The 24,931-nt window shown below is 45.9% G+C and overlaps 1 protein-coding gene and 1 long non-coding RNA gene across 2 annotated transcripts; both read left to right on the forward strand.

The window, feature by feature from the left end:
• Positions 1-610: 610 nt before the first annotated feature.
• On the forward strand, positions 611-2,388 carry LOC142558197 (uncharacterized). The gene is made up of 2 exons (XR_012822975.1): positions 611-1,050; positions 2,261-2,388. It is a non-coding gene; the product is annotated as an uncharacterized LOC142558197 (long non-coding RNA).
• Positions 2,389-5,468: 3,080 nt separating this feature from the next.
• Positions 5,469-24,671, forward strand: LOC142557578 (acetylcholine receptor subunit gamma-like). Its single transcript, XM_075669534.1, has 8 exons — positions 5,469-5,606; positions 7,254-7,417; positions 11,479-11,523; positions 12,331-12,443; positions 15,362-15,464; positions 17,266-17,423; positions 22,329-22,588; positions 24,209-24,671. The coding sequence occupies exons 1-8, from the start codon at positions 5,543-5,545 to the stop codon at positions 24,496-24,498; spliced, it is 1,197 nt and encodes a 398-aa protein (XP_075525649.1). The 5' UTR covers positions 5,469-5,542; the 3' UTR covers positions 24,499-24,671.
• Positions 24,672-24,931: the final 260 nt, after the last annotated feature.

Consider the following 24,931-nt stretch of genomic DNA (forward strand, 5'->3'; position numbering starts at 1 on the left):
GTAAAGGCAAGTGGTCATTACAAAGGCAAGTGGTCAGGATGGTCCAACAAAATATAATAGTGAATAACAATTATTAATCACAGCAATAAAGGCCCTGTGTCCAGAAGACAGGAATGTAATAACATTTTTATGCAACATGCTAATTACAGCATCCTTGAACCTACTGTTTTCCGTGGCTGGTGCAAGTAGAGGAACGTGTTCGCACACTCCTAGGTTAGCAATATAGTACATATGGTGCCAGTAGCCAGTTGCAGAAGCATGGCACTAAAGTTACTGCAGAACAGTCCCAGACATTATGAGCAAGCTCGGTGAAACACGTGGGAATTAAGATTATGTCAGCAAATTAGCGGAAATGTAATGCCAAGTTTCATTAAAATGCAACGAAAAACGTTTCGCCTAAAGAGCGAAGCACTGACAAGTTTTTCGAATAATACCCGAAGTAAGGCTCGCAGTTCTGTGGCCAGTATAAAGTGCAGTGAACATTCGCCCACTACCAAACACGCATGATGTCGCGCGCACAAATGCGCAAACGTGCAGAGTTCAGTATACGATCGCGAGCAGTCGCAACGCCTGCGTCGCGAGCGCCGCAGCGAGGGGTCACGCATAGAGAAAGAAATTCAACAAGAGGGGACACTCTTCAAAAACTGGCAACAGGAAACACGTCACGCCTAGTTTCAACAACAACCGTCAGTTGACGCGAGCATCAGAAAAAAAAGAATGTGAAATAAACTTCCAGACAACGTTTTATTTTTTTTATTCCTTCCCACTAAAAGTGAAAAAGTTTTGCGTGTAAATGAACTTATACTTTGCAACTTTTTGTTTCGTTGCCTAGCAACAAGCTAGCGGCACGCCAGACGCGCGTGCATACGTCATGCGCCAGACAAGCCGCAGGAGTGAGCGAGGCCGGTCGTACGTACGAAGCTCGCGTGCTCGCCGACCCGTCTGTTTTGGATATAGCCCATGTTTTTGGGCTCCCGGCCTTCTCTATGCTTTTCTTGCGTATCGTCTGCATTTCGTCACGGCACCACTGCACTACTGGACTACGGCAAGGTGAGAAATTGTGTTTGACAGTGTGCGGCGCATTTTAAGCACATTTAGGCTTAGTTCGAGTGGCGCAGTTAGCGAAAAACAGCTCCGCCGTCCTGGCGCAGTTAATTTGAGTTAATGCCTCGTCCTGGGAGATGTTTGCGGCGCTTTCTATGAGCGCCAACATTACTGTAACTTATTTCGGTAGTTTTGGAGCACGCTTGCCGCACCCGGCTTATTGACGCAGTAAGCGAAAACCGGCTCGGCCGTGTGACGCATTTGCGCGTGTACATACATACATGCGTGTACTACGTCGTAGCGCCTAAGACAGACAAGTTTTCGCGCATTCTGTGGCCCCCAACATTATTGTAACTAACGTCGTTATATTTGGGGTAATTTAGAAGCACGGTTGCCGCGCCCGGCTTATTGACGCAGTTAGCGAAAAGCAGCTCGGCTGTGTGCCGCAGTTTCGCGTGTACTGAATCTTACTGGTAGAAGTTCGTTACGCATTCTCTGACCCGAGAAAGTATTGTAATTTATTTGGTAACTCTTTAGGATATCTTGAGGCTTGCTCGCCGCGCCTGGGGTTATGAAGGTGTTAGCAAAAGAGCAAGCCGGCCATAGTGAGTTGGTTTTGCGTGTACTGAATTTTAGTGGGACAAGTTTGTGACGCATTTTATAGCCCTGCAACAACATATACCTTATTTCGGTACTCACGCTTCTCGAAAACGCGACGAGCGATTGCCGAGAGTGATAACACGGGAGTGTTGCATGCGCCGGCAGGACGCGTAAAAGATAACAAGGAGGAGCTCAAGAACATGACATTTATGTATTCTGAGCGACTGAAAACAGGCTTTGCACCCACGAGTCTGACATCAGTGCGATTAGAAGGCATTTTGCGAGCGTGTAACATGGTCTGGCTGAGCCTTTGTTGTAGCCACCTTTGTGTACTTGGCGTACCATCGTGTCGACTGAGGCGAAGTTGCTTTGGAAACGCGCAGTCACCCGTGTATTTGTGCACTTGAAGTGCAGGAAATAATGCCCGGGAAAGGAGGGCTGCTTGAAAATTTTGTAGCATTGTTTGGGAGGAGTCTTTGCTGCGAAATATACGTAAAAGTGAATTTATCTGTAATGCCGCTCATTCACCACTTACGCACGTTTCGCCTCTACACGAAATACTCCTGTTAGGTCAATATACCAAAATGATACATGCTTGTAATTTACTTTCTTTCAGCTGATGGCATCCGGTGGAGCATCGTACGGCAGCGACTGCTGCTTACCTGGTGCCACAACTTTGGATGAATGCAGAAGCCCGGAACGAGCATTTATATAGAGCAAAATAAACATTTCATCATTTCAGAAGGCGTCTTTCGTTTTCTTTATGAAATTGCACCTGACAGATTCGGTGCAGTCTTGTAAAGGTCAAACGCAATCATTTCTACTTAATAATGAAACGATTCCGCGCCAAGGCCACGCGAGGCTCAGCAGAAGCGAAAAGAAAGAAAAAATGAATGCCGCGCGAGCAGCGGAGCCGCCGCGGCGTGTACCAAGTGGTGTTCAAAATGCGCGCGCCCAAAACCGAAACCGGAAGGAGTCAACAACATCCGCTTGGTGTGCTACAGTCAATTCGGCCGCTGGGCTCTATGGGAGTGTCCGCTCTTGTTGAAATTTCTTTCTCTATGGGTCACGTGTGGTAGTCGCAAAACGAACGCTTCATGCTGCCACCCCCTTTATCATTTCAGTTACAGCGCTCTTTTATCGAGACCCTCGCGGCTCCTTCCACGCGCAGAAGCACCTGTCGTCTGGTAGTTGCTCTCCCTGCGATGACGTAATCGTCCATCGCAGCCAGGACCACAGGGCTCCCGTAACACCCATCCAAAGGCCGCCGTCGCTCCATGTGCTCACACTACCCATACCACGACGTTTCATCAAACATTTTTTATTCGTGCTGCGCGTGACTGGAATCGCCTCCCCCGCCATATCGTTGCGATCACCGACCATGCAGAAGAGAGAGAGAGAAAGGTAAAGGGGCTAAATAAATGGCAGGGGGGGTTAACCAGGACTGAGCCCGGTTGGCTGCCCTTCACTGCGTGAAGGGGAAAAGGAAAGGAGAAGTTTAAGAAAAAAAAAGAAAGTCCACCGTTCATGTCGCCAACGTAGTGACAGTTTTCAGTTCCATATCACAGACGGCACTTATCACAGCTAGATGGCACATATTGCCATTTAGAATTGCAGCCGGTGTGTTTGCGAAGCAAATCCATCTGGAACTAATCTTTTAAGGATCTCTCGGGTTTCGAGGACATGAGCCGTGGAACTTGCGGCAAAAATGCAGTATTGTTCCACTTGCCCCCCCTTTTCTTTTAACCAACCACCGTTTTATGCATTGAAGGGCAAAATTAGAAAGCCCATGTGTTTCGTCGCATACTTTAGAAATGAATATCTCGAAACTGGTGTCGTCCTGAAAGTTGGTTCCAAATAAATGGATGTGCCTTGCGCACGGAGTGGCCTTGCGAACTCAGCGACTGCAGTTCGTAAATTCCAATGTGCGCCGACGCGCTGTAAGGCAATTAATTAAAGAAACTAATTTGTTATTTTTATTGATTAGTCGATTATGTTTGTCGATTTCTCGTTCACGTAATCGGTATGACTGGAAACTTTTGCGATGGAAGTCAGAAGCACGAGTATTCATGAGCTTGAGCTCAGCAAAGCTCGGTGCGTAGCAATTACAAGACGTGTCAAGCGTCTATGCATTCTGGATCCGGCGGTCTGAGTAACTAGTGTCCTTGTCACAGCGGAAAGTTTAGCTTTATTTCTGCACTTATGCTGTGGTCCAAGTGTGCGCGGGAGCCATACCGAACTTCTACTCGTGTAGTCTTTAAAGGTGCACTATAAAGACAAATATCCAATTAATCCAGAATGTTATAGACTACCCTTCCCCAAAGCACGCTATCGATGGTTATGGAGATAACAGATGTATCTACCACCGGATACATCAAAGGACCGATATCTCGAAAATATATACCGTATTTACTCGTTTCTAAGCACCCCCTTTCTTTCACGATCCCGATGCCCAAAGTAAGGGGGAGGGGGTGCTTAGGTTCGAAAAATCGAGAATGCCTCCCCCCCCTCCCTCTTTTCGCTGCGACATCACGACGAGACGGGTGCGAGAAATAACATTTTATTTTGCAAACATTCCAAAGAAAAATTGGTGCAGACAGTGAGCGCATCGCTTGTGTCGGATGCTCAGTCACTATCACTGCCACTCGAGTTCATCGCGCCGCTCTCGGTATCCCACAGCAGGTCGTCTTCCGTTCCGTCGAAGTGGTTAGTGATCGAGCACTTCTTAAATGATTTGACCACAACGTCCGCTTGGACCCGCTTCCACGCGTCCGAAATCCACTTTGCGATGGTTGATGGGGACGCTTTCTGCAGCTTTCCCGTTGGCGTCTTCTTCCGGTCAGGGTTTAGCACCCGCTCTTCGAACTCCTGTCGGAGATTGTTGACTGAAACGTCGAGGGGCTGCAGCACTGGCACGAGTACGGCGTACTCGCGGCGTGAATGTGCGAGTACGTCCGCGGCGCGAGAACGGCGTACTCGTACCGCAGACGCCGTTCCACCTCGGGACTCCAACGGCTCGGGCTCGATGACAGAGTGAGCAAGCACGCTTGGCGGCCTCGGCTACGCGCTCTTCCGAACAAATAGGGAGGTGCTTAGATTCGCATGCAAACATTTCCCCCAATTTTTTTCGCGAAAATAGAGGGGGGGGGGGGTGCTTAGAATCGCGAAAATACGGTACTCTAAACTTTTGCTAAAGTCAGGATTTAGACTAATTAGACATACCTCGAGCGTGCACCGACTGTGGCATTAATCCCGCGACTGGAACGTGCCTCATGTAGTGCAACTGGTTAAAAGTCAATTAAGAAAAATCGGCAGTGAAAGAACTAATTGACGATTATGGCGCGGTTACTTATGTCCGCCGCTGATCTAAATAATCACCAACGATTTGTCTCACATGCAGGATTTTTAATCATTGGATACAGTCGATGCTGAAGCACCCTAAGTTTGGAGAATTACAACCCTCTTTCCCAACAAGGTCGTGCGCTTCGAGAAAAAGCTCATACATTTCGATTTTACTGGAAGCAGGTACCTTCTGCAAGATGTATAAATTGACTATAGTTGGTTGACATTCGTCATTGGCGCTTTATAGCGCAGAAAAAAAAGGGGGGAGACAAGCCCGTGACCACCGCTTGCTTCGACTTGAGCGCGCAGTTTGTCGCTCAACTGAAGTTTAGGTTGTCCAGTAGTAGATTCAAAATAGGTGCAGTACAACCTCGAAAGAAACCAATCTGACTTTGCTGCTCTTCCGCTGCTTGGCAGCACTGTCGCGTGTGCGAGTCCGCGGAACCGATACGGGAACCTTGTAAACGGAGCCCTCGCTCGGGCTGCAGCCCGTGGCCTTCTTCCACACACACCTCCCCAGCGGGCTGTCAACGTTGAGACGAAGCAAGCGCTCGCGATGGCTTTCTTAGGACGGCGGACTGGATCCTCACTCTTGGTGCTGTGCATGCTCTGGCAGATCGGTAAGGCACGTGACAACTGGTAGCATTACTAATGCGCCGTTCCACGATAAGCTCGACTTTCGAGACCCGATTGCAGTAAGCATGTGGAGGTCCCCGAAAAAAAAAATTACAGGAAGGACCTCTGGCACTACTGTCCGTACTTAGACCTGAAAGCATGGTAGTTTCGAGAAGTTTCGAGAACTTTGATGGCTTCTGAAAGCTTTCGAATTCGATAGATTGCTTTCGGAATCCGTGACGTCACACTACCGTACGCGCTCTGATGTTTCTGCGCAAAAATTTACGAAAGGAAGTCAAGCTTGGCGCTTGCTAGCTATTTCCCTCACTAGTAATCAACATATTCTCGCCTAATAAATGAGAACGAAGATTGGAACGGATGAAAGTCGAGCAAGTTGGCAACGATTCAAGGTGCATATGGCGTTGTCCATTTTGTTCTATATACTATACGCGCTTCGCTGGGTGCGTTCCGTAGAAGAAATAGATCTATGAGGGATCGTTTTCTTTTTCTATCTTTTTCCCTTCTGTTATGATGCTGTTTTACTTTTTTCGCCTCCATGCGAGCCTCCATGACTCTACGTTGGCTCTGGAGCTACACCTCGTTCGACCATTTTTAAGCATCACAGTTACAGCCACCAGTTGTTTAACTGACGATGACGAGTCTCCATGACTCTACGTTGGCTCTGGAGCTACACGCCCTTCGACCATTTTTAAGCATCCCAGTTACAGCCACCCGAGCCAGCTCGTACGTCCATAGGAAAAAAATCCCTGTGGCAGTCGAAGTTCAAGGTCTCCAGGTCAAAGAATAGTAGCAATACAAAACAACAGTAAAAGTCATGTGAAACGGCTGCCATCCACAGAGCGTGAACTTCTTTCCATTTTCGTCGTTATCGCTCATGTATCGAAATATCAGAATCGGTCTTGTTGTAACGATTAGAAAGATTACAATATGTTAACATACAGAAGTATGTTAACATACATACAGTATGTTGACATACTTCAGTGACTGCAATCGGACCTGCTTTCCAAACTAAACATAATAAAACCCGCCGTGGTTGCTCAGTGGCTATGGTGTTGGGCTGCTGAGCACGAGGTCGCGGGATCGAATCCCGGCCACGGCGGCCGCATTTCGATGGGGGCGAAATGCGAAAACACCCGTGTGCTTAGATTTAGGTGCACGTTAAAGAACCCCAGGTGGTCAAAATTTCCGGAGTCCTCCACTACGGCGTGCCTCATAATCAGAAAGTGGTTTTGGCACGTAAAACCTCAAATATTATTATTATTAAACATAATAAAGCACAGCTTATAAGTAGTTGCAACAAATCGTGAACAAGAAGCAATGGTCTATATCCAGCTACTGTTATTTATTCTGGCGGCTTCTGCAGCTTACTCGTCTCCGCGTTAGGGCACTTGTCTTTCAGCACGTACCACGACTGAGAACGAAGTTTTCAAACAATACTTCACAAATCCAGACTGATTTAGCGTTACTATAAAGCGACTCTTTGAAACGGGATTAGCATGATGCCGATACCAATGTTACTTGCACTGCTCTTGAATATCCTTTGATTCAGTTTATATTTTTTTTGCCTCGCTTGCCGCGTTCTACATGCGCTAAAATAATAACGGACGTTACATCGAAACGGCAACGCGCAGCAAACAGAGCTGCATGCACCGATGGTCGGAGCAGCAACGAATTGTGGCGCCTCCGAAATGACCTGCTGGGAAAGGGTTACGACCCCGGAAGTCGACCTGCCACCCACGCCAACGACACGACTGAGGTGCTCATAAGCGCCGACGTTATCGACGGCCCTTACCTGGTGAGTGACTAACACGTCGAAGCAACGCACAACCCGACAACGTGTGGGCTTTAAAACGGTGCACTGTTCTCTATTACTAGATCAGTCGTCGCTGTATACGGTCATCGACAAAAATTTACGGGACACCGGCTCGATGACCCCTTTCTGCCCTGCGAAGGTACGGCGCTTCTAAATTTAATGAATTGCGGCGCAGGTCGCAAAAGCGACGACACACTGAAAGTTTGAAATCGAGGCTGTGGTGACCAGACTGTAGGCGGGAATGCAGCATTTCTTCGCAAATTACACGTTCCGTTAACACTTAATTGTGGCCTACTTTACGTGTCCCTCCTTCATCCATTTTTTCAGTGGCACCGGTCTGGAGTTTCATGTAGTGTACGCGCCTGAGAACACTCCTTTTTACGCGTCTAGGACACTCGCTGCAGTGCGTCTGGCGGTCGAAAGGACCGCCAAGCATACGACATGCGCGCTATGCTAGCTGGCAAGTTATATGATAAAGTCATATAATTAATGAGCTTTAGCCTCTCCTTAAGCGCATTGCCCTTTGCGGAATATCGCATAATTTAACAGGAGAGGACGCAGAGTTGTCGCTGCAGCAACCAACCACATTCTACTTAGTTGCTGGTGTAAAGCGTCGATAGCTGCGTAATCGTTAACATGCAACACTCAGCGAAATTTATCCGAGAAAAACATACATGTAGCAAAAAAAAAAAAAAAGACGTGGCTAACGCGTTGTGGTTGGACGTTGCGTCATGGGACGTCGCCACCAGCGTTGTTGCTGCTAGCCACGTCTCCAACAGCCCGGTATTGTACGTAGAGGTTAATATCTTTACGGACAAGCTTAACCTATGTTTTTGCAGGCTCGTATATTTCTCGTCGCAAACGCATCGTGCTTTTTTTGTGAACATAGATAATAAATTTAGCGATTTTTTTTGACCTGGTGAGTCGTTATATTCCTTGCTCAAAAGTTTTCGAACGCTCAGGTATGGTTAAAATTTCAAATTACAAAAAAGAGGGGGCGACAAGTAAAGAGGTTGTACTGTAATTCAGTCGTTCTCTTTCGATGCCCGGGTCGTGACGTCTCGCGAACGTCCTGACGGAGCGCCTCCTACATAAAACTTCCACGATTACTGGTCACTTGACATGACGCCACCTGAGAAGACCGACACTGAAACCTAAGCTTTGTGAAAAGAATGAACGCGGTAAACGTCGTAATCGCACTGCTTTGAATGCATACAGCTTGTCGGCTTTCCTACTCAATTGCGCACTATTAAGTAACGGGAGCTCGCCCAGCAATATACCAATGCGTGAATTCGAAAGCTTCGGTAGCTTCGCAATAGGTCGCTTGAGGTGTAAGTTTATTTGAACCGATTTATCTCTGAGAACAGCGCATTTCCGCTATGGAGGATTAAGAAATGGATGAGATTAGGGAACGCCATTATGCACTGCAGAAAGCAACGCAAACATTTGGGAAGAGAGGAAATATCCACGGAAAGGCAAATATTATAATGAACTAAGAATTTAGGAGGAGAACTTACTTGAAACAATCATAAAACTCTCAGTGGCAACGGGCGAGAGAGAGAGAGAGAGAGAGAGAGAGAGAGAGAGAGAGAGAGAGAGAGAGCAACACTATATCGAAAATCAGAGCGATAATGATAGGCTCCCTCAGTTTAAGGCTTCGCTGAATGCGTCCCGTAGAAAGAGAACTGAATGAGCGACCTTTTTTGTTTTTGTTTCAACTGGATTTATGCTGTGCTTTCTTGTGTGTTTCAGTAAACAATCAGTCGTAGAGTAGGCGCACAATGCATTTGTCATCTTCACCTTGTGCTTCCTTCTAAACAACCTTTTCTGAAACGAGCACTACACATCAACTCAGCCAGGTACCTTTGGTAGTCGTTAGAGGGGGCTTAGTCGTGAAGCATATAACAGTCCAAATCGAAACGGACGATCAGAGAAGACACTGCCACCAGAAACGCGAGAATATATACAACTCCAACGTTGTGAACCAGCTCTTGTGGTGTCAGCGTCTCTTCCTGTTGTGTACCGTTCGATGGTGAAACGTTTCACGAATAGTCAAGCGCAACCAACTAGGCTGCCTAACAGGATTAGTTATGAACAGGACAGATGTACAGTCGCACACGAAATTTTTCGGACTACGGGACCTGAAAAAAAAAAAAATAAGGAAGGCCAACTATCTCTACAACGGCCTCACAGAAGCCTCGCAATGGAGCCTTCACATTTCCAGCCGCTACTAGCATACTCTAGTACACGCGCAAACCGTACATCACCTAGTGATGTGCAGTTTTACTGGCTACATTTACAGGCTGCTCGTAAATTCAACGTTCTGTGAGATCGCGTCGTCCGTAAGGTTTTGTGGTTGACTGTACATAGCAAGATGTAGACTTTAAGTGATAAACACAGGCAGAACAGGGAATGTTTCATTCTTGAAGAAGTCAGATAATACGTATATACCAGTAGTTCTGTGCTCTTGTACCAAGATTTAGAAATATTTGTAAATTACTGTCCCTTCAACATAATTTCCCGGCTTTATTAAACAAGCGCGAATCTATCAGTAATTGCACTTTTAAGGAACCCAAAAGCCATATTTACAATAGGTATTTATTGGTCGATTGCTCTTTTACGTTATAATTGTTACATTTTTGTGTTGTTACGTAATGTGACGTTAACATAATTGTACCTGAACTGTCGCTAATGCTTGTGGCGTAATTTAAAATGCTATTATTTGTATAGCTATGACAGTTTCAAGGTTTGCACGCAATTGCACGTTTAGCACGCAATTTTAATTTCTATTGATTTGATATCTGCCCAACGTTCTGTGTGAGGCTTATAAACATTACTTATTGCATAAATAATATTAGTTCCCAATTGTCGATTTGCTTTCTCATCGTAATGTGTTCAGAGATTTTTAAATGTGTACGTATACAAATACTCATTGTTGGCGTTTATGTGCCCTTGTCAAGGTTATGATTCTGCTTTTAGTTGCTGTACTTTATTCCTTTCCAGGATGTGTGAATCGAATTGAATTGAATTGATGCCTTAAGAGCCAATGTTTCGAAAAGAAGGCTTGTTTTCGTGAAGGCAATAACTTTCAGGAGTCGGAGCTGTAATGTAAAGTAATTTATTTCAGGCCTTCGCATGATGCGTTCCGCAGAAGGAAAGAAAGAAAGAAAGAAAGAAAGAAAGAAAGAAAAATAGATAGATAGATAGATAGATAGATAGATAGATAGATAGATAGATAGATAGATAGATAGATAGATAGATAGATAGATAGATAGATAGATAGATAGATAGATAGATAGATAGATAGATAGAGAGAGAGAGAGAGAGAGAGCGCCACGAGCGATTTCTCGTTTTTACAATATTGCTGCTGTACTTCGTCAGTTCTTGTCGTCACTGTCTCATTCTCGAAACGTTACTCCGGATACGTCCCCTGTGACACTGTTAAGCATTAGTTACGGGGATTTGAGCCAGCCCTGCCAGCGGTAAGAGCAAACATTCCCGTGGCAGGCCAAATGTGATTGCTCAAGGAGAAAGAATATAACGAATTAAAAGAAAAGAAAAGATGGTAGGTGAAATGGCTGCTGTTCAGGGAGCGTGAGCTTCGGTCCATCGTCGTTTATAGAACAGAATAGCAGTTTACTCTGACATTTACAAAAATGTCCTGGGGTAGCGGGACTAAAGGCGTACAGTTCTACTTCACGAGGCCCCGGAACTTCTGAGGCGCACTCGTACAGTAAAAAAAAAAGGATACAAGTTTCACACGCAGCATTGGAGGCAGCTTACTCGGAGTTACAAGCGCAGTGACAAACAAAAACAACACAAACCGGAAATGATTGGTAAATGACGTATACAGCACTAGTAAATCAAATGTGCGAATATGCCTACGGCCACCGATATATACTGGATGGATTCTGAGGCTTACTTTTCAGTGGTTCTGTGAAATATTTGGAACTCTTGAAAAGTGGGGACACAGCTTAATGTGGACATTGCGTATTTTGACTTTGTCTTACCTCTTTTCTTACTGCCGACTCAACGCCTGGCAGCATCCCGACAGAGAGCTGTTCTACGCAGACATCGGTTTATGCATGGTGAGTGGCTGCGTGACTACGTAACCTTTCGAAAAAACAATTGTTTCAAACTAGAATGAAATTATTCACATAAACTGCATGGCTGTCTTAGAGAAAGTAGGTAAACGTTTATTTACAACTTTTACGGGCTCTCCGTATGTGACTTCTGGAAAGTGGCTCCGTGCAGTCAAACCCATCCTCCTCCCCCCTTCTCTCCGTATTCTAAAATGTTACTTCATTTAACGCTTCACCTTGACATTCTGACTAGTCTCTTCATTGAAAACCATAATTACCAATTTCTCTGTGCTAAACATAAAGCCTGGATTCGCTGCAGCATTGTCAAGAAAGCAGAGATCAGCGACGTCCCTCGGCAGAAGTGATCATTGCGCTTCACGGTCATACAGGCCAATTTCTGAATAGTGCACTTTTTTTCCCAGTCGATGGGCGGCGATGTACTCAGCTTGATCGAGTGGAGGAATAGCTTCAAGTAAAGGAGCGTTTGAGAATACGGGAGTAAAGGCCGCATATAGACAGGGTGTGTCCTTACCGCTTTACGCATTCATCTATTTAGGTCACGTGAACACAAATCGATTAATACCTATAGACAGGCCTAATAGCAGATACAATGTCGGCAGACAATCCTCGCGTTTTTGCGCTGTATTATTATAAGGAAGAAAAAAAGAGCATGTCTATGACGCAATAAGGATTTTGTGGGAAGTGCCGTCTTGTCGAATTTGCCAACGCTTTGAAGAAAGACATTACGGGCTTATTTTGAACAGCGTAGCGTGTAATCTGCGTGTCGGCTATGCTTCTCTTTCCGTACCTTAGACTTGGAAGGATCACCGACTCAAGTGGAACGCAACGCAATACGGAGGACAGACGTTAATCCGCCTAAAGACGGGCGACGTTTGGAGGCCGGAATTGTACATGACGTCGTCTTGGTAAAGTTATGACTTCTTGCGGCTTTTTCTAACCTGAGAGTAGATGCATAGGCGCAACGCTTCGTTTTACCCTCGCGATATGTTTCGAATTAGTGTCCCAGATTTAAATCGCATGGCTCTTGCTTATGTCGCCCCTGTGGAACAAACCTATCTGTTTAACGAAACAACAACAACAACAACAACAACAACAACAACAACAACAACAACAACAACAACAACAACAACAACAACAACAACAACAACAACAACAACAACAACAACAACAACAACAACAACAACATAACACGCGGACAAGTAGAAGAGAGAAAGAAAGAAAAGAATACGGCGAGATCTAGGGCTACATATAGAAGGCTATGGCTGAATACAAGAGAGGTGCTTCCTCTCAACAACACCCTGCAGTGGGGTGAAAGCAGCTACTTCAAAACGATGAAGCATGACTACAGTGTGCAGGGATGCACGTTTTTAATTCCTCCTAATAAAAACCTTAAATAAAAGATTTTGCGGACACCATTGCTATGTTTTTACTGAAATTTACAGAAATATCGCATTCTATGGTACAGATGATCCAGCATAACATTTCGCATAGTTACTTGCCTGACTTTTAAAGAGGGAGTGGAGGGTGGCGGGGGGCAGGGAATGCGAAGTTGCTTTTGTCTACTGGGAAGCTAGCTGGTGCTAAGACGGCGCTGACATAAACTGGTAAACTTGTGCTGCCGCCTGTCGGCAGTTGCGAAAGCAGCCGTTACCGGAGGCTGGTCGGGTGTCATTGAAGTGCTGGCCAGCTCCAATTTTTCGATTCAAATGCATGTAAAACAGGGAAATTCTCCTAATAGACAACCGCCGGACTGATTTGAATAAAATTTATTGCACTCGAGAGAGGAAGTTCTCTACCAACTCTTGGAAACAGAAAATAATTTTAGAACTTCGAAGTTTCGAATAAGTTGTTGAAAATCGGTAAGCCAACTGAAAAAACAAAACAAAAACAAATTGAAGCATGAGGCTTACGAATTGGCAACTCTGCAATGAAAACAAATATGAAAGTTCTATGAAAACTGCATATCTAAGAGCATCTGAAGCAGAGCACCATGGTACATTAATTGACAGCCTAAGAGCAATTGTTGCGATGTTTGTGTACAAAGGTTCCGCAGAAGTCCTACTCACAAATTAGCGGTACATTTACGAGGGATGTATATAGGAGGCATAGATTTGGCCCGGTTTAGATGTATTATTAGGCGTTATATATATATATATATATATATATATATATATATATATATATATATATATATATATATCCGTTGCCGTGTTTTTAGATGGCACCTACCGAGCCAGAGAGTTCTTTATTGTATTTTTTAGATTTTTTTCCTCCTTTCTTTTGACAGTTGTGTTGTTTTGGGAAATATATTGAGGGAAAATATTGCTAGCATTACATAAAGCATGACTAGCAATCTTGCTATGCTTGTACTCCATGTAGCCCATCCGCGTCTACAATGCCCAGGCGCTTGAAGGTACGTAAACGAATTAAAAATAAAATAAATAAAAAGTTTCCTCTGAAGAGGAAGCTTTAGCTCGGGGCCAATTCCGACGCGGCCTATTCAAATACATGTAAAACGCAAAAACGTTTTCCTGAGATAACCGCTGGACCGATTTTAATGAAGTTTCTTGCATTTGCAAATGAAAGTTAAATTCTATGATTGATGGAAGAGGAATTTCGATTTAGTGCCTGAATTTCAACAATAATAATAATAATAATAATAATAATAATAATAATAATAATAATAATAATAATAATAATAATAATAATAATAATAATAATAATAATAATAATAATAATAATAATAATAATAATATTTGGGGTTTTACGTGCCAAAACAACTTTCTGATTATGAGGCACGCCGTAGTGGAGGACTCCGGAAATTTTGACCACCTGGGGTTCTTTAACGTGCACCTAAATCTAAGCACAAGGGTGTTTTCGCATTTCGCCCCCATCGAAATGCGGCCGCCGTGGTCGGGATACGATCCCGCGACCTCGTGCTCAGCAGCCTAACACTATGGCCACTGAGCAACCACGGCGGGTTGCCTGAATTTTCTTACAAGAATTTTCGCAAAGTCGATAGTTAAAAAATACAGAAGCATGAAGTTTACCAATTCATAGCGCTGCATCAAGAACAGATACCGCGGTTCTGTGAAAGGCATCCATTAGATCGTTGAAAGCGGACAAATTCGGTATGTCATTTTACATCTTAAGTGAATTTTTTACGTTGTCTACAAGGGGTTCTACAAAAGCTGTATTTCCATGTTAGTAAATGTTCCGGGATTCACGTGTAACATATCAATTATGTACGCTTTAGATGTACCATTAGATGCAATTCACAGAATTGAATTATCATTTTTCGTTGCTGAGTTACGTAGTTGTAAACTTGATAGTTCCGTTTTTTGAATATATTCAATTTTTGCCAATTTCTAATAAAAAATTGATGGCCTGAATAAAAAATTTGAAACAAACAGTCACTACATTTTAAGTTTTACTTTTAAACGCAACAAGCCTCTTCAAATTTGGTGCAGTGGTTGCCGAGAAAAACGAATTCTCCTTTTACATGTATTTAGATGGGAGCATCCGAGCTAAAGCTTCCTCTTAAGTGAAGGAACCGTGGTACATTAGCGGCGCGAAATGGCGCTAACTCCTCGCTCGTAAAATGCAGCTGGCTCTCTCATCGCCGATTGGCTGACGGCAGTCGTGTTTCAAACCGCATCGCACGGGTAGGACGTGCAAGGGGAAGCAGCTGTTCAACTTTTCCACAAAAACGCTTGCTTGCGCGCTGCAGATACTTCGGTGGGTCAGCGACCAAGGTGCCACAAGTAAAAAAAAAAAGAAGAAAGCTACAACTAACAGCTGCGGCTTTTCTTCCTATACCCAGGTCCGACGTCTACTCCAGCCTTCTCACAAACTACGTGTTGCTCGTGAGCGACGACGGCAAAGTTCAAATGTGCTCGGCGACGTCCGTGCAAAATTTTTGCAGTGTAAGTCGTGTCCACCTACTCCCTTGACATTTCTAAAAAAGAAAAGACAAACTGACTCAAGTGTGTTGAAGACTGAAGTGCCTTGAAGATTGTTGAAAAGCCATCCTGTTTGTAATTATTTCTTTTCTCCCATCTCGCAGTTATAAGTAAGTGGTTGTAACTCTCCTGATTGAAACTTTATACAATTTATTTTCAAGGAAGTTTCGTTCTTTCCGACAAGTAAAATAGACGGGCCGGATCAATGCTGCTTGCAATCTCTGCAGTTGAACGGCATTAAGGCCTGACTATACGTCCGTACGACAAATGTGCAAGAGTCGATTGTATAGCAGCCATCTTTTGAAGTTGCTGCTATAGGGAACATTGTGTTGTTGGCGGAGCAGGTGCTGACGCTGACTTTCTTTTTTGTTCTCCGAGTGAAATGCTAGAAAGGGTAGGCGGCCATTGCCTTGCTGTTAAAAAAAACTTCTTGGGTTTCAAGTGCCAATACCGCCATACGATTATGAGACCTGCATACCGTAGCGGCAGACTCCGGATTAATTTTGAACACCTGGGGTTCTTTAACGTGGACCTAAATGTAAGTACAGGAGCGTTTCTGCATTTCGTACCCGCCTAAATGCGGCCGCCGCGACCGGGATCGAACCCGTGACCTCGCGCTCAGCGCAGCACGACGTCACACATCCACTAAGCTGCCGCGGCAGGTCACCTTGCTGTTCTTTCACGGTTTGAAAATAAGGTTTGGAGATGTTAGTGCTCCTTCGTTTCCGCTCAAATTTTGCAGCAAGGTAGAAATTTATGCTCCAGGTCCTTCACCAAAGCGCTCAGCATACTTGCTCGTCCAGTTCGCCCAAAAAGGAAAAGAAAGACAAGAACAAAACACTGTTGTATCTGCACGCCGCCATCTGAGAAGCGAAGTGTTGCAGATACGTGGGCTGGCTTTGCTGTCAGTCGACAACTAAAGGTCCTGAAGAGCCAAACAAAGGAACAGTGTCACCCGACGTGGTTGCCTACTGTCTTTGGCATTGCCCTGCTAAGCACGACGTCGCGGGATCAAATCGCGGCCACGGTGGCCGCATTTCGACCGGGGCGAAATGCAATAACGCCCGCGTACCGTGCTTTGGGTGCAGGTTTAAAAAAAAGCCCACGTGGGCAAACCTAATCCGGAGTTCCCCACCACGCTGTTACCCGTTACCCGATCGTGATTGTGGCACGTAAAACCCCAGAATTTAATTTAAATTTTTAAAGAACAATGTGACGTGTTTCATCAGACGACATGGAGCAAAACGAACAAATAAAATGAGTTTCTGTGCGAACGTAACTGAAAATAAGGCAGCAATAATCGTTAAAAGTTGCTTTTAAGGATGTTGCAATTGCTATATAAATCATTGCCGATGACTATCCAAGTTGGCGACGCCTTTCCGGAATTTCTCTGCGTCACTATGGTAGACGAAACGAGGAAATTCGACAGCGCAAGCTGAAATCAGGTAGCGCAACGCAGGGGTAGTTGGAGATCGCTGGGAGAGGCCTTCATACTGCAGTGAACGTAAAGATAGGCTAATGGTGATGACTGTGGTAGGTGTTTTTTCTTTTTTTTTGAAATGGACAATGCCATGGCAACGCAGCAGAATTTCGGAGAGCTATCCCCGACTTTGATGATCGTCGTTAATAATTCCTACGGGAATTTTCTTCACGAATCGGCTTGATGGTCGCGATAGCGTTCACGTCCGCAGTGTAGATGGTGCGTATTCTCTTCTTCACTCGTGGACGTTGCACGTTTCTTGTCGTACAAGCGCTTGGCACGCAGGCGGACATGACGCACTTCCCGGTGGACCGCCACGAATGTCTCGTGGAGTACAGCACCATACTGAACCCCGAAAAGGAGGTCAACCTCACCATTGACCGAACCGACTCCCAAGGGAAAACGGACTCGGAGTTTGTACTCGTCTCCCTCACCTCCAAAACGTGCGTAGAACTGCGGTCCACTATCTTTTGAATGTGCAAGTCTACCGTGAACACTGACTCATTCTATACATTCACGACGGATACCGCGCACCAGTGGTCGGCACAGTATAGAGTGCTTTCGCGATGTCTTGTTTTCGTACAAGCAGTGGGGTATACTACGGTAATCGTTTCGTCTTCTCCGTTTGACCAAATGCAAAGATTTAGCGTATAGGCAAAGATTTTTTTCTACTGTAATCCTTGGTAACATAGCTAGCTTTCCTTAATCTCCTTAAAGACAAATTCGATTTTTGCAGCCTCGGCGACTATTTTCAACCATTTTATTTTTCAGTTGCAGGGGAACAGTGCCTAAATTAGATGAAGCCGAAAATAGGCGCAAGGAATGCGTGCACAGCACTGTTGAAAACAACAACAACAACAACAACAACAACAACAACAACAACAACAACAACAACAACAACAACAACAACAACAACAACAACAACAACAACAACAACAACAACAGTCTTTGTGCCACTCATCGTTTTTGTCAGATTCCCACTTGGTTTCCCTGTCGCGATGGGCAACCAGCATGCTCAGGTTCAAGCATGCTCAAGCAGCATGCTCAAGGCAAAAATTCTCCAGCGTCGCCGAGCACTACCCGAGGATCCAGGTACTGCTGTTGTAAGTGCGGCCAGGTCCTGACTGTCCAGCGCACTCTGGCTTAACGTGAGGTGGTGAGCTTAACGGCGAATTCGTCGGTGAACTTGTTGCAGCTTAAACTGCGTAATGGATTCGAACCCTGTGCGACCGGACGGCGGGCGTCTCCACTCATCGCGTTGCATTTTCGGGCAGGCTCTCATACTGGCAGTGGACATCAAAAAGGCCTTCGACAGCATCTCCCACCACGCTATTCTGGAGGGACTGGAAGCGGTGAACTGTGGAAAGCGAATTTATAACTACGTGCGCTCGTTCCTCAGCGACCGCATGGCCACAATCGGATTAGGCTCCACGAGGTCCGACACCTTCAACTGTCCCGACAGAGGAACCCATCAGGGAACTATACTCTCTCCACTGCTATTTAATGTAAGGATGAGAAAGCTAGCCCTGGAGCTAGATAAACACCCGAATCTCGGCTGTACGATATATGCCGATGACATCACGTTCTGGGCTCACCAGGGGTCCTACGGGGACAAGCAAGAAGCCCTTCAAAAGGCCATAGACGCAGTCGTGGAATACGCAAGGGCGGTGGACATGGCATGCGCACCCGAAAAATCGGAATTCATTCAGGTGCGTGCGAAATACGCAAGAAAGAAGGATTGGGTGCCACTCACCCTGACTCTCGACGGGGCGCCAATTCGTGAAGTGGAGACACTCAGAATATTGGGGATGGGGATACAGCAGAACGCTGGAACATCTCACACCCTTCAAAAACTAAAGGCAGTCACATGAAACGTGGCCAGAATGATGCGGAGAGTGGCAAGAAGCAGAGACGGCCTAACTGAGGGAGAGACCATCAGCCTGGTTCACGCATTCGTAATTAGCCGAATCACATACGCCCTTCCGTATCAGGCCTTGACAAACCAAGAGAATATACAGGCAAACACAATAATAAGAAAAGCCTTCAAAGCCGCCCTTGGTCTTCCCGAATGCTCTAGCACAGAGAGATTCGAGGGTCTGGGCCTGCACAACACTTTTGACGAGTACGCAGTCGCGACGTTATATGCTCAGAAAGAGCGACTTTGTTCTTCAACTCAGGGCAGGGAAGTATTGGCGAGGTTAGGCTTTCCCCTGAGACTCCAGTATTGCGGAGAGGAAACGGCACAGATAGACCGCAACGTTCGATCGCACATCGCGGTGGTCCCAATTCCCAAAAACATGCACCCCAAGTACCATCCCGGACGACGCAGAGCAAAGGTAAAGACTCTTCACAAACGTTTTGGCGTGGGACCGGGGGTGTATTATACGGATGCCAGTCGAGCCAGCTCAGACACTTTCACCATAGTCTCTACATGCAACAATAACATAACAGCGGCATCCTTGAAAACCGCCTCGGCATGCGTGGCAGAGGCTGCAGCCATCGCCTTGGCCATTCAGGACGCCGAGTGCCAAACCAATTCGGCTGTCATATTACCCGACTCACAAGCGACTTGCCGCCTGTTTCTGCATGGAATGGCACCCAAATACATAATCAAAATTTTAGGCGCTCAACTAGAGGGGCACCGCACTATCGTATGGTGTCCGGCACACGAGCGACTGGCAGGAAACGCGAGGGCAGACCGTATTGCTCGAGGATTAAACGTTCGAGCAACCGCATGGCCTAGCGACGACCTTCCACCGAATTCTCGTGACGTCCTCCTACAGCTAAGGCAGGAGCGGAGATGTTTTGGATATCCTCACCCCGATTCAAACAGCGAACAAGAGAGGGACTGACGTCGTATTCAGACGAATACATACCCTAACCTGCACCACCTACACAGAATACATGCCACGAGGTTCACTGACGAGTGCCCGTGGCGCACAGACACACCCACACTAAAGCACATCGCATGGGAGTGCCCCAGGAGGCCTCCGCACATAGACAGCCTCATATTCCACCAACATCCACTAATGAAGAATAGACAGTGGGAGGCATGGCTTGCGGACGAGGGTCGGGAGAGCCAGCTGGCTCTTCTGGACCAAGCCCAGCGAGCCGCTCGTGCCAGTGAGGCCCTGGAATAGGGGCTCCAACCATCGTGCCTTATTTTATTTTATTTTATTTATGTTCAATAAAGTTTTTTACTCTTACTCTCCTCATACATGATTTGCTCAGAAATCGGACATCGTTATTATTCTTTTTTTCGTTAGTTTAACTCGCGTCCGCATGCTGTAGTGAAATTAATAAACCGCAAAGTAACTTGGAAACCACCACCAGGTTTGAGAAAACGCATACGCACATCCACTCTACCATAGACAGCACATAGTGGTATGTACCGCGAGTACGCATCAGTCGCCATTTCGAGAGGCTGTGAGCTTTCTATGCAGTATGATTAACAGACAGAAAGTCACAGTCACAGTCTATACTTTGCGTCGCCCTTGCAACAACAACAAAAGAGATCTTTATTACATGTGTAATGATTCAACGTAACGTGGTACAAGTAGTAACATTTAACGGAATGTTGCGAGTTTATCATGCGTAGTTATTTTCCTTGTTCATTTTGTCATGTTTCTTGCGATGAAATGGTGCGTAGTTTAGTAACATTGCGTGTCCAACTTGTGTAATTTCGGTAGTGTTTCTTTCAAACCAAATTTGTGCTGCTTTGTTGCTTGCGACTCAGTGGTCCAGGAGGCCGGGTTGGTCAAGCTGACAAAGTAGTTATTTTCTTGTCCTTTAATCACAACTTCTATGATGCATATTTCGTGTGAGATAAAACAGTCACACTCAAAACTCAAACACAAGGAATGCGCGCTGCCTAAATGTTGTGGTGCCGCTATAGCGGAACATCTGAGCACGACAAGCTTCATGCCCACGTCACGTTCTCGATATACATACCAGGAAAAATGGACAAACGACGACACAAATCTCCCGCTCACCTCAACCTCCTATCAGATTTGACGACCCCAGTCAACTTCAAAAACAGACCAAGATGTTGGGATGCTTTCAAGAGACCTCACAGCATGATCATCTTCATTACCATCAGCCTATTTTATGTCCACTGCCAGATCGAAGGTCTCTCGCTGCGATCTCCAATTACCCCTGTCCTGCTCCAACTGATCCCAGCTTGTGCAGTGGTCATCCACAACCTTGCCTCTAACTCAGATAGAGGTCGAGTCCTCAAGCTCATACTAATATCTTGAACGCGAGGTCTCGTGTTCGATGTCGAACGTACATAGCTATTCGTGTTTATCATACTTTAACCCACGTAAGCATGCTCCGATGCCTGTTACACACAATGGATCAAAGCTCCGATGTAGTGAGCAAAGCTTTGCACTTCACGAGAAAGCTCGTTCATTAGGATTGTTCAGCTGTGAAACATCCTTACGTCTGTCTGATGACGAGGCTGTCCCTGCATGCAATTTATCTCTGAAGAAGTAAAAATTTACATGAGAACGTGGGCTGAGTACCATCAAATAATTTATTCAGGATAAGCAGACGCATAAGCAGGCACAGAAACTGTGATAAAGAAAACTTGACCTCAGAATTCTACCTCACTCCACCTCAGCTTCACACAAGAAGCTGTGGCCAAAACTGGAGACTGTCTCGCAGTCTCACATCAACCTCACCTCAGTTTGCAAAGTTGAGGTGAAACCAAGGTTGATGTTGGTCTCGTGTCGCCAGAACCTGATACGCTAAGTGGCCTGCCTTTTCGCACCACCTGCGGGACCACTTTTTCTTATTGTAAGTGGATTTGACACACGACGTTCTCATTGAGTCACTTATAAAATGTTCTGTATTTTGTGAGCTTGTACTGTCGATCGTACTTTCTTGTCCAATAAATGACAATTCAATGTATACACTCATCAATAATTTCACGAGGTGAAATTTGAGGGTGGTATAGTGTGGCACACTCATTGTGCGTAACTCTCGTTCTATGTGACTATATAAGCAATGATGGCAACCACTCTATTTTCTTGCTGTTATAAGTTGTGTTTTACCTGTTTGCCAAACCTGTCGGAATTTATATGTGCACTGTATTTCCTGGCTCAAAAGAGCTTGCATTCTCATGTAGATTCTGCAGATGAAACATTATATTCGGGGCTATATATTTCGGACCAGGCATGCCGACTATTTTTTACCAGTTTTGGGTGTGTTATAGCCACTTGTTCGTCCATATTTATCTGCCGTTCTGATACTCGCAGTGCGTGCTCAAGGCCTCATAAAGTGTCTAACAACAGAAAACTCAAGGCCTCTAGTAACATTCTGGTACTTTTTTACTGTGATCTACTCAGCGAGATCAAGGATTACGAAGAGTACGGCCGCTACTCGACCGTGGTCTACCGCTTCGTCCTGGAGAGGCGCAACCTGTTCCAGCACTTCACGCTTCTCCTTCCCGCTGTCGGTGTCGTGGTGCTAAGCCTACTAACGCTGTGGCTACCGCCGCTCTCGGACCGGCGGTTTACAGTCGCAGGCGTGGCGCTTCTGGTGTCACTGCTGCTGCTGTACCGGGCCGACGATGCGGCAGCGGGGTCCAACCAAGTGCCAAAGATCAGTGAGGAGAGCGCTTGTTATTTTCGTCATTGTGCGTATCCTCAAAAGTCATAATTGGCAAGATTGACTCGAGACTGTGAATTATTGATGGAGAGAGAAAGAGTAAGTTTAAACGGGGAAAGGTTATCCTTGCGAAATGTTTGGAGTGCTACTTGAGGTGATATGATGAGGGAAGAATGAAAAGGAGTGAGGAGGAAAATAATGCAGGCCAGAACTTCGCACCGCCTAACTCTCTAAGCATTGTGAGGATTTTGATGTCTCGACAGCTGCGAACGCGTGCCTCACGGACGACATTGCGCAATCTCATTTATTAAAGTGACGTTTCTATATCTTGCATATCTTACAAATTTGTGACAGATTGCGAGAGCGTGTACACTGTTGCACGCTAGCATACCCTCAGCATCAACATCCGTGGAGTTTTCTGTACCTCCGTAGTCGGTGAAGTCTGCCTGTAAATTCGTAACCGATGGTGGCATCGAACCTCTGCATTCCAGCACAGCATCCCAATACTCAACGATTATGTCACGATCGCACGCAAGGTTCTGTCGTAATAAAGTCGCTCTGAGAAACGTCTGGCGCGTACGTCCCGTGCCAGTTTCTCGCGCTAATCGCTCAGAACAGCTAGTGCTTTGAGGCGCTGTGTTAAACTGCACGGCCTCGAGGATCGGCGCACATTTTTCGTCAGAGGAACGTGACATCTCCAAAGCGGGTGACGTCCGCCTATAACGCAGTCGCAGTGAAACACTCACTTTAATACATTGACGGGCGCCATATACACAACCACAAATATATCTACAGTTCCATTCAGGCCACTACCCGGCAGATATCTGTGACATGTTGTTTATGAATTTCAACACGTGGCAAATGCCATAGCCAAATGTCCTCTATAAGAGATAGGAAACGGTACGTCAAGGTTCATCAACCGCTGACCTCGCTAACTTCGACGAACTTTCGCCGTCATGGTACATGTTGAGCGGATCAGGATAATGTGAGAAAAGAGGGGCCAGGGGGATTAGTAACAAACCCTTGTTCTGCAAAAGACGCCGGCTGCCACGACGCTTCGTTTAGAATTGATATACTGTGGTCCATAAGAATAATAGTGTACTCGAGTAATAGTGTGCCAAGTGCGTGTACCAGAGGAACGCGCAGTTGACCTTTGTCACTAATTAAATGAGATGAACGAAGCGACAGGATAAGCATGCCCAGGGCCACTGTGGCTGATTGGTTATGGCGTTGCGCTGCTGAGCCCAGCGACGTGGGTGCGAAGCCCAGCCACCGCGACCGCATCCCGATGGGTGCAGAATACAAGAAACGCCCGCGTAGCCTTATTTGGGCGGACGGTAAAGAATTCCCCCTGTTAAATATTAGTTTCGAGTCCCGCACTACACCGTCCCTCATTACCCGCTGTGCAGTTTCAGTGCTTTAAATGAAATTTGCTTTTATGCCAGTTCAGTTTGGTTGGTGCAGGTCGAAGGGCAGTTGAGACGGCATGAGGCCGGTAGCAGTACTCTTGGTTGGGTAATTGGCGTCATTCCAATGACCATATTACGATTGTGTTGATGACGATGTTGTTGTTGATGACGACACCACTAGCTCCTCAACGGTTTTTTTTTTCTTGCAGCCATTGTTTTGAGCACCAGCGTGTTGATCAACGCCCTGACCATCGTCGCCACCGTCGCCAACATGAACCTCGTCAGGTTCCTGCCGAATGTCCGGGCGCTACCGCCAGTTGTCGGCAAGGTGGCGGGCTTGATGGCGACCGGTGTGCCCTTGGTGTGCCCCGGTCCAAAAGCCTCATCCGAAAGCAGTGCGGGCGCTTCTGTTGACATCGCACATGCTGTCATCAGGGCACTCGATCGCGCATTCTTCTTGGCCTCCTTGATTACATTCACCGTTATCATATTAGTTTGAGAATTAGGACTTCGAAGAAACCTTTGTAGACGTCGACAGTGAGACAACGTGAACTGCTTTTGAAGACCTTCCGTCTGGTTAACGGAAAACAAAATTTCTTGCTAATACTCACGCACCTCAAGCAACGAACAGAGTTTCGTGAAGCGAGAAAATAAAATTGTGCGCAAACCATCGACGATGATTGTCAATGCAAGCGAATAGCCGAACGCTTTTAGAAACATACACCCTTTATTAAAGGAATGATTCTCTCGAAGCCGTATACTTGTGCTCAGAGGATATTTAGGTAGCGTTTGTTGCTTCATTGAACAATTCTGTAGAGAGAATGGCCGTTAATCAGAACGCCTGTAGCGGTTGTATTGGTGGCTACATGCATAAGCAGATTCGTGGTATGTACGCTGCCTTTAGCCTCGCAGTCACCGGGATGAAAGCCGAA

The sequence above is a fragment of the Dermacentor variabilis genome, chromosome 9 (assembly GCF_050947875.1).
Source record: "Dermacentor variabilis isolate Ectoservices chromosome 9, ASM5094787v1, whole genome shotgun sequence".
Classification (NCBI taxonomy): Eukaryota; Metazoa; Arthropoda; class Arachnida; order Ixodida; family Ixodidae; genus Dermacentor; species Dermacentor variabilis.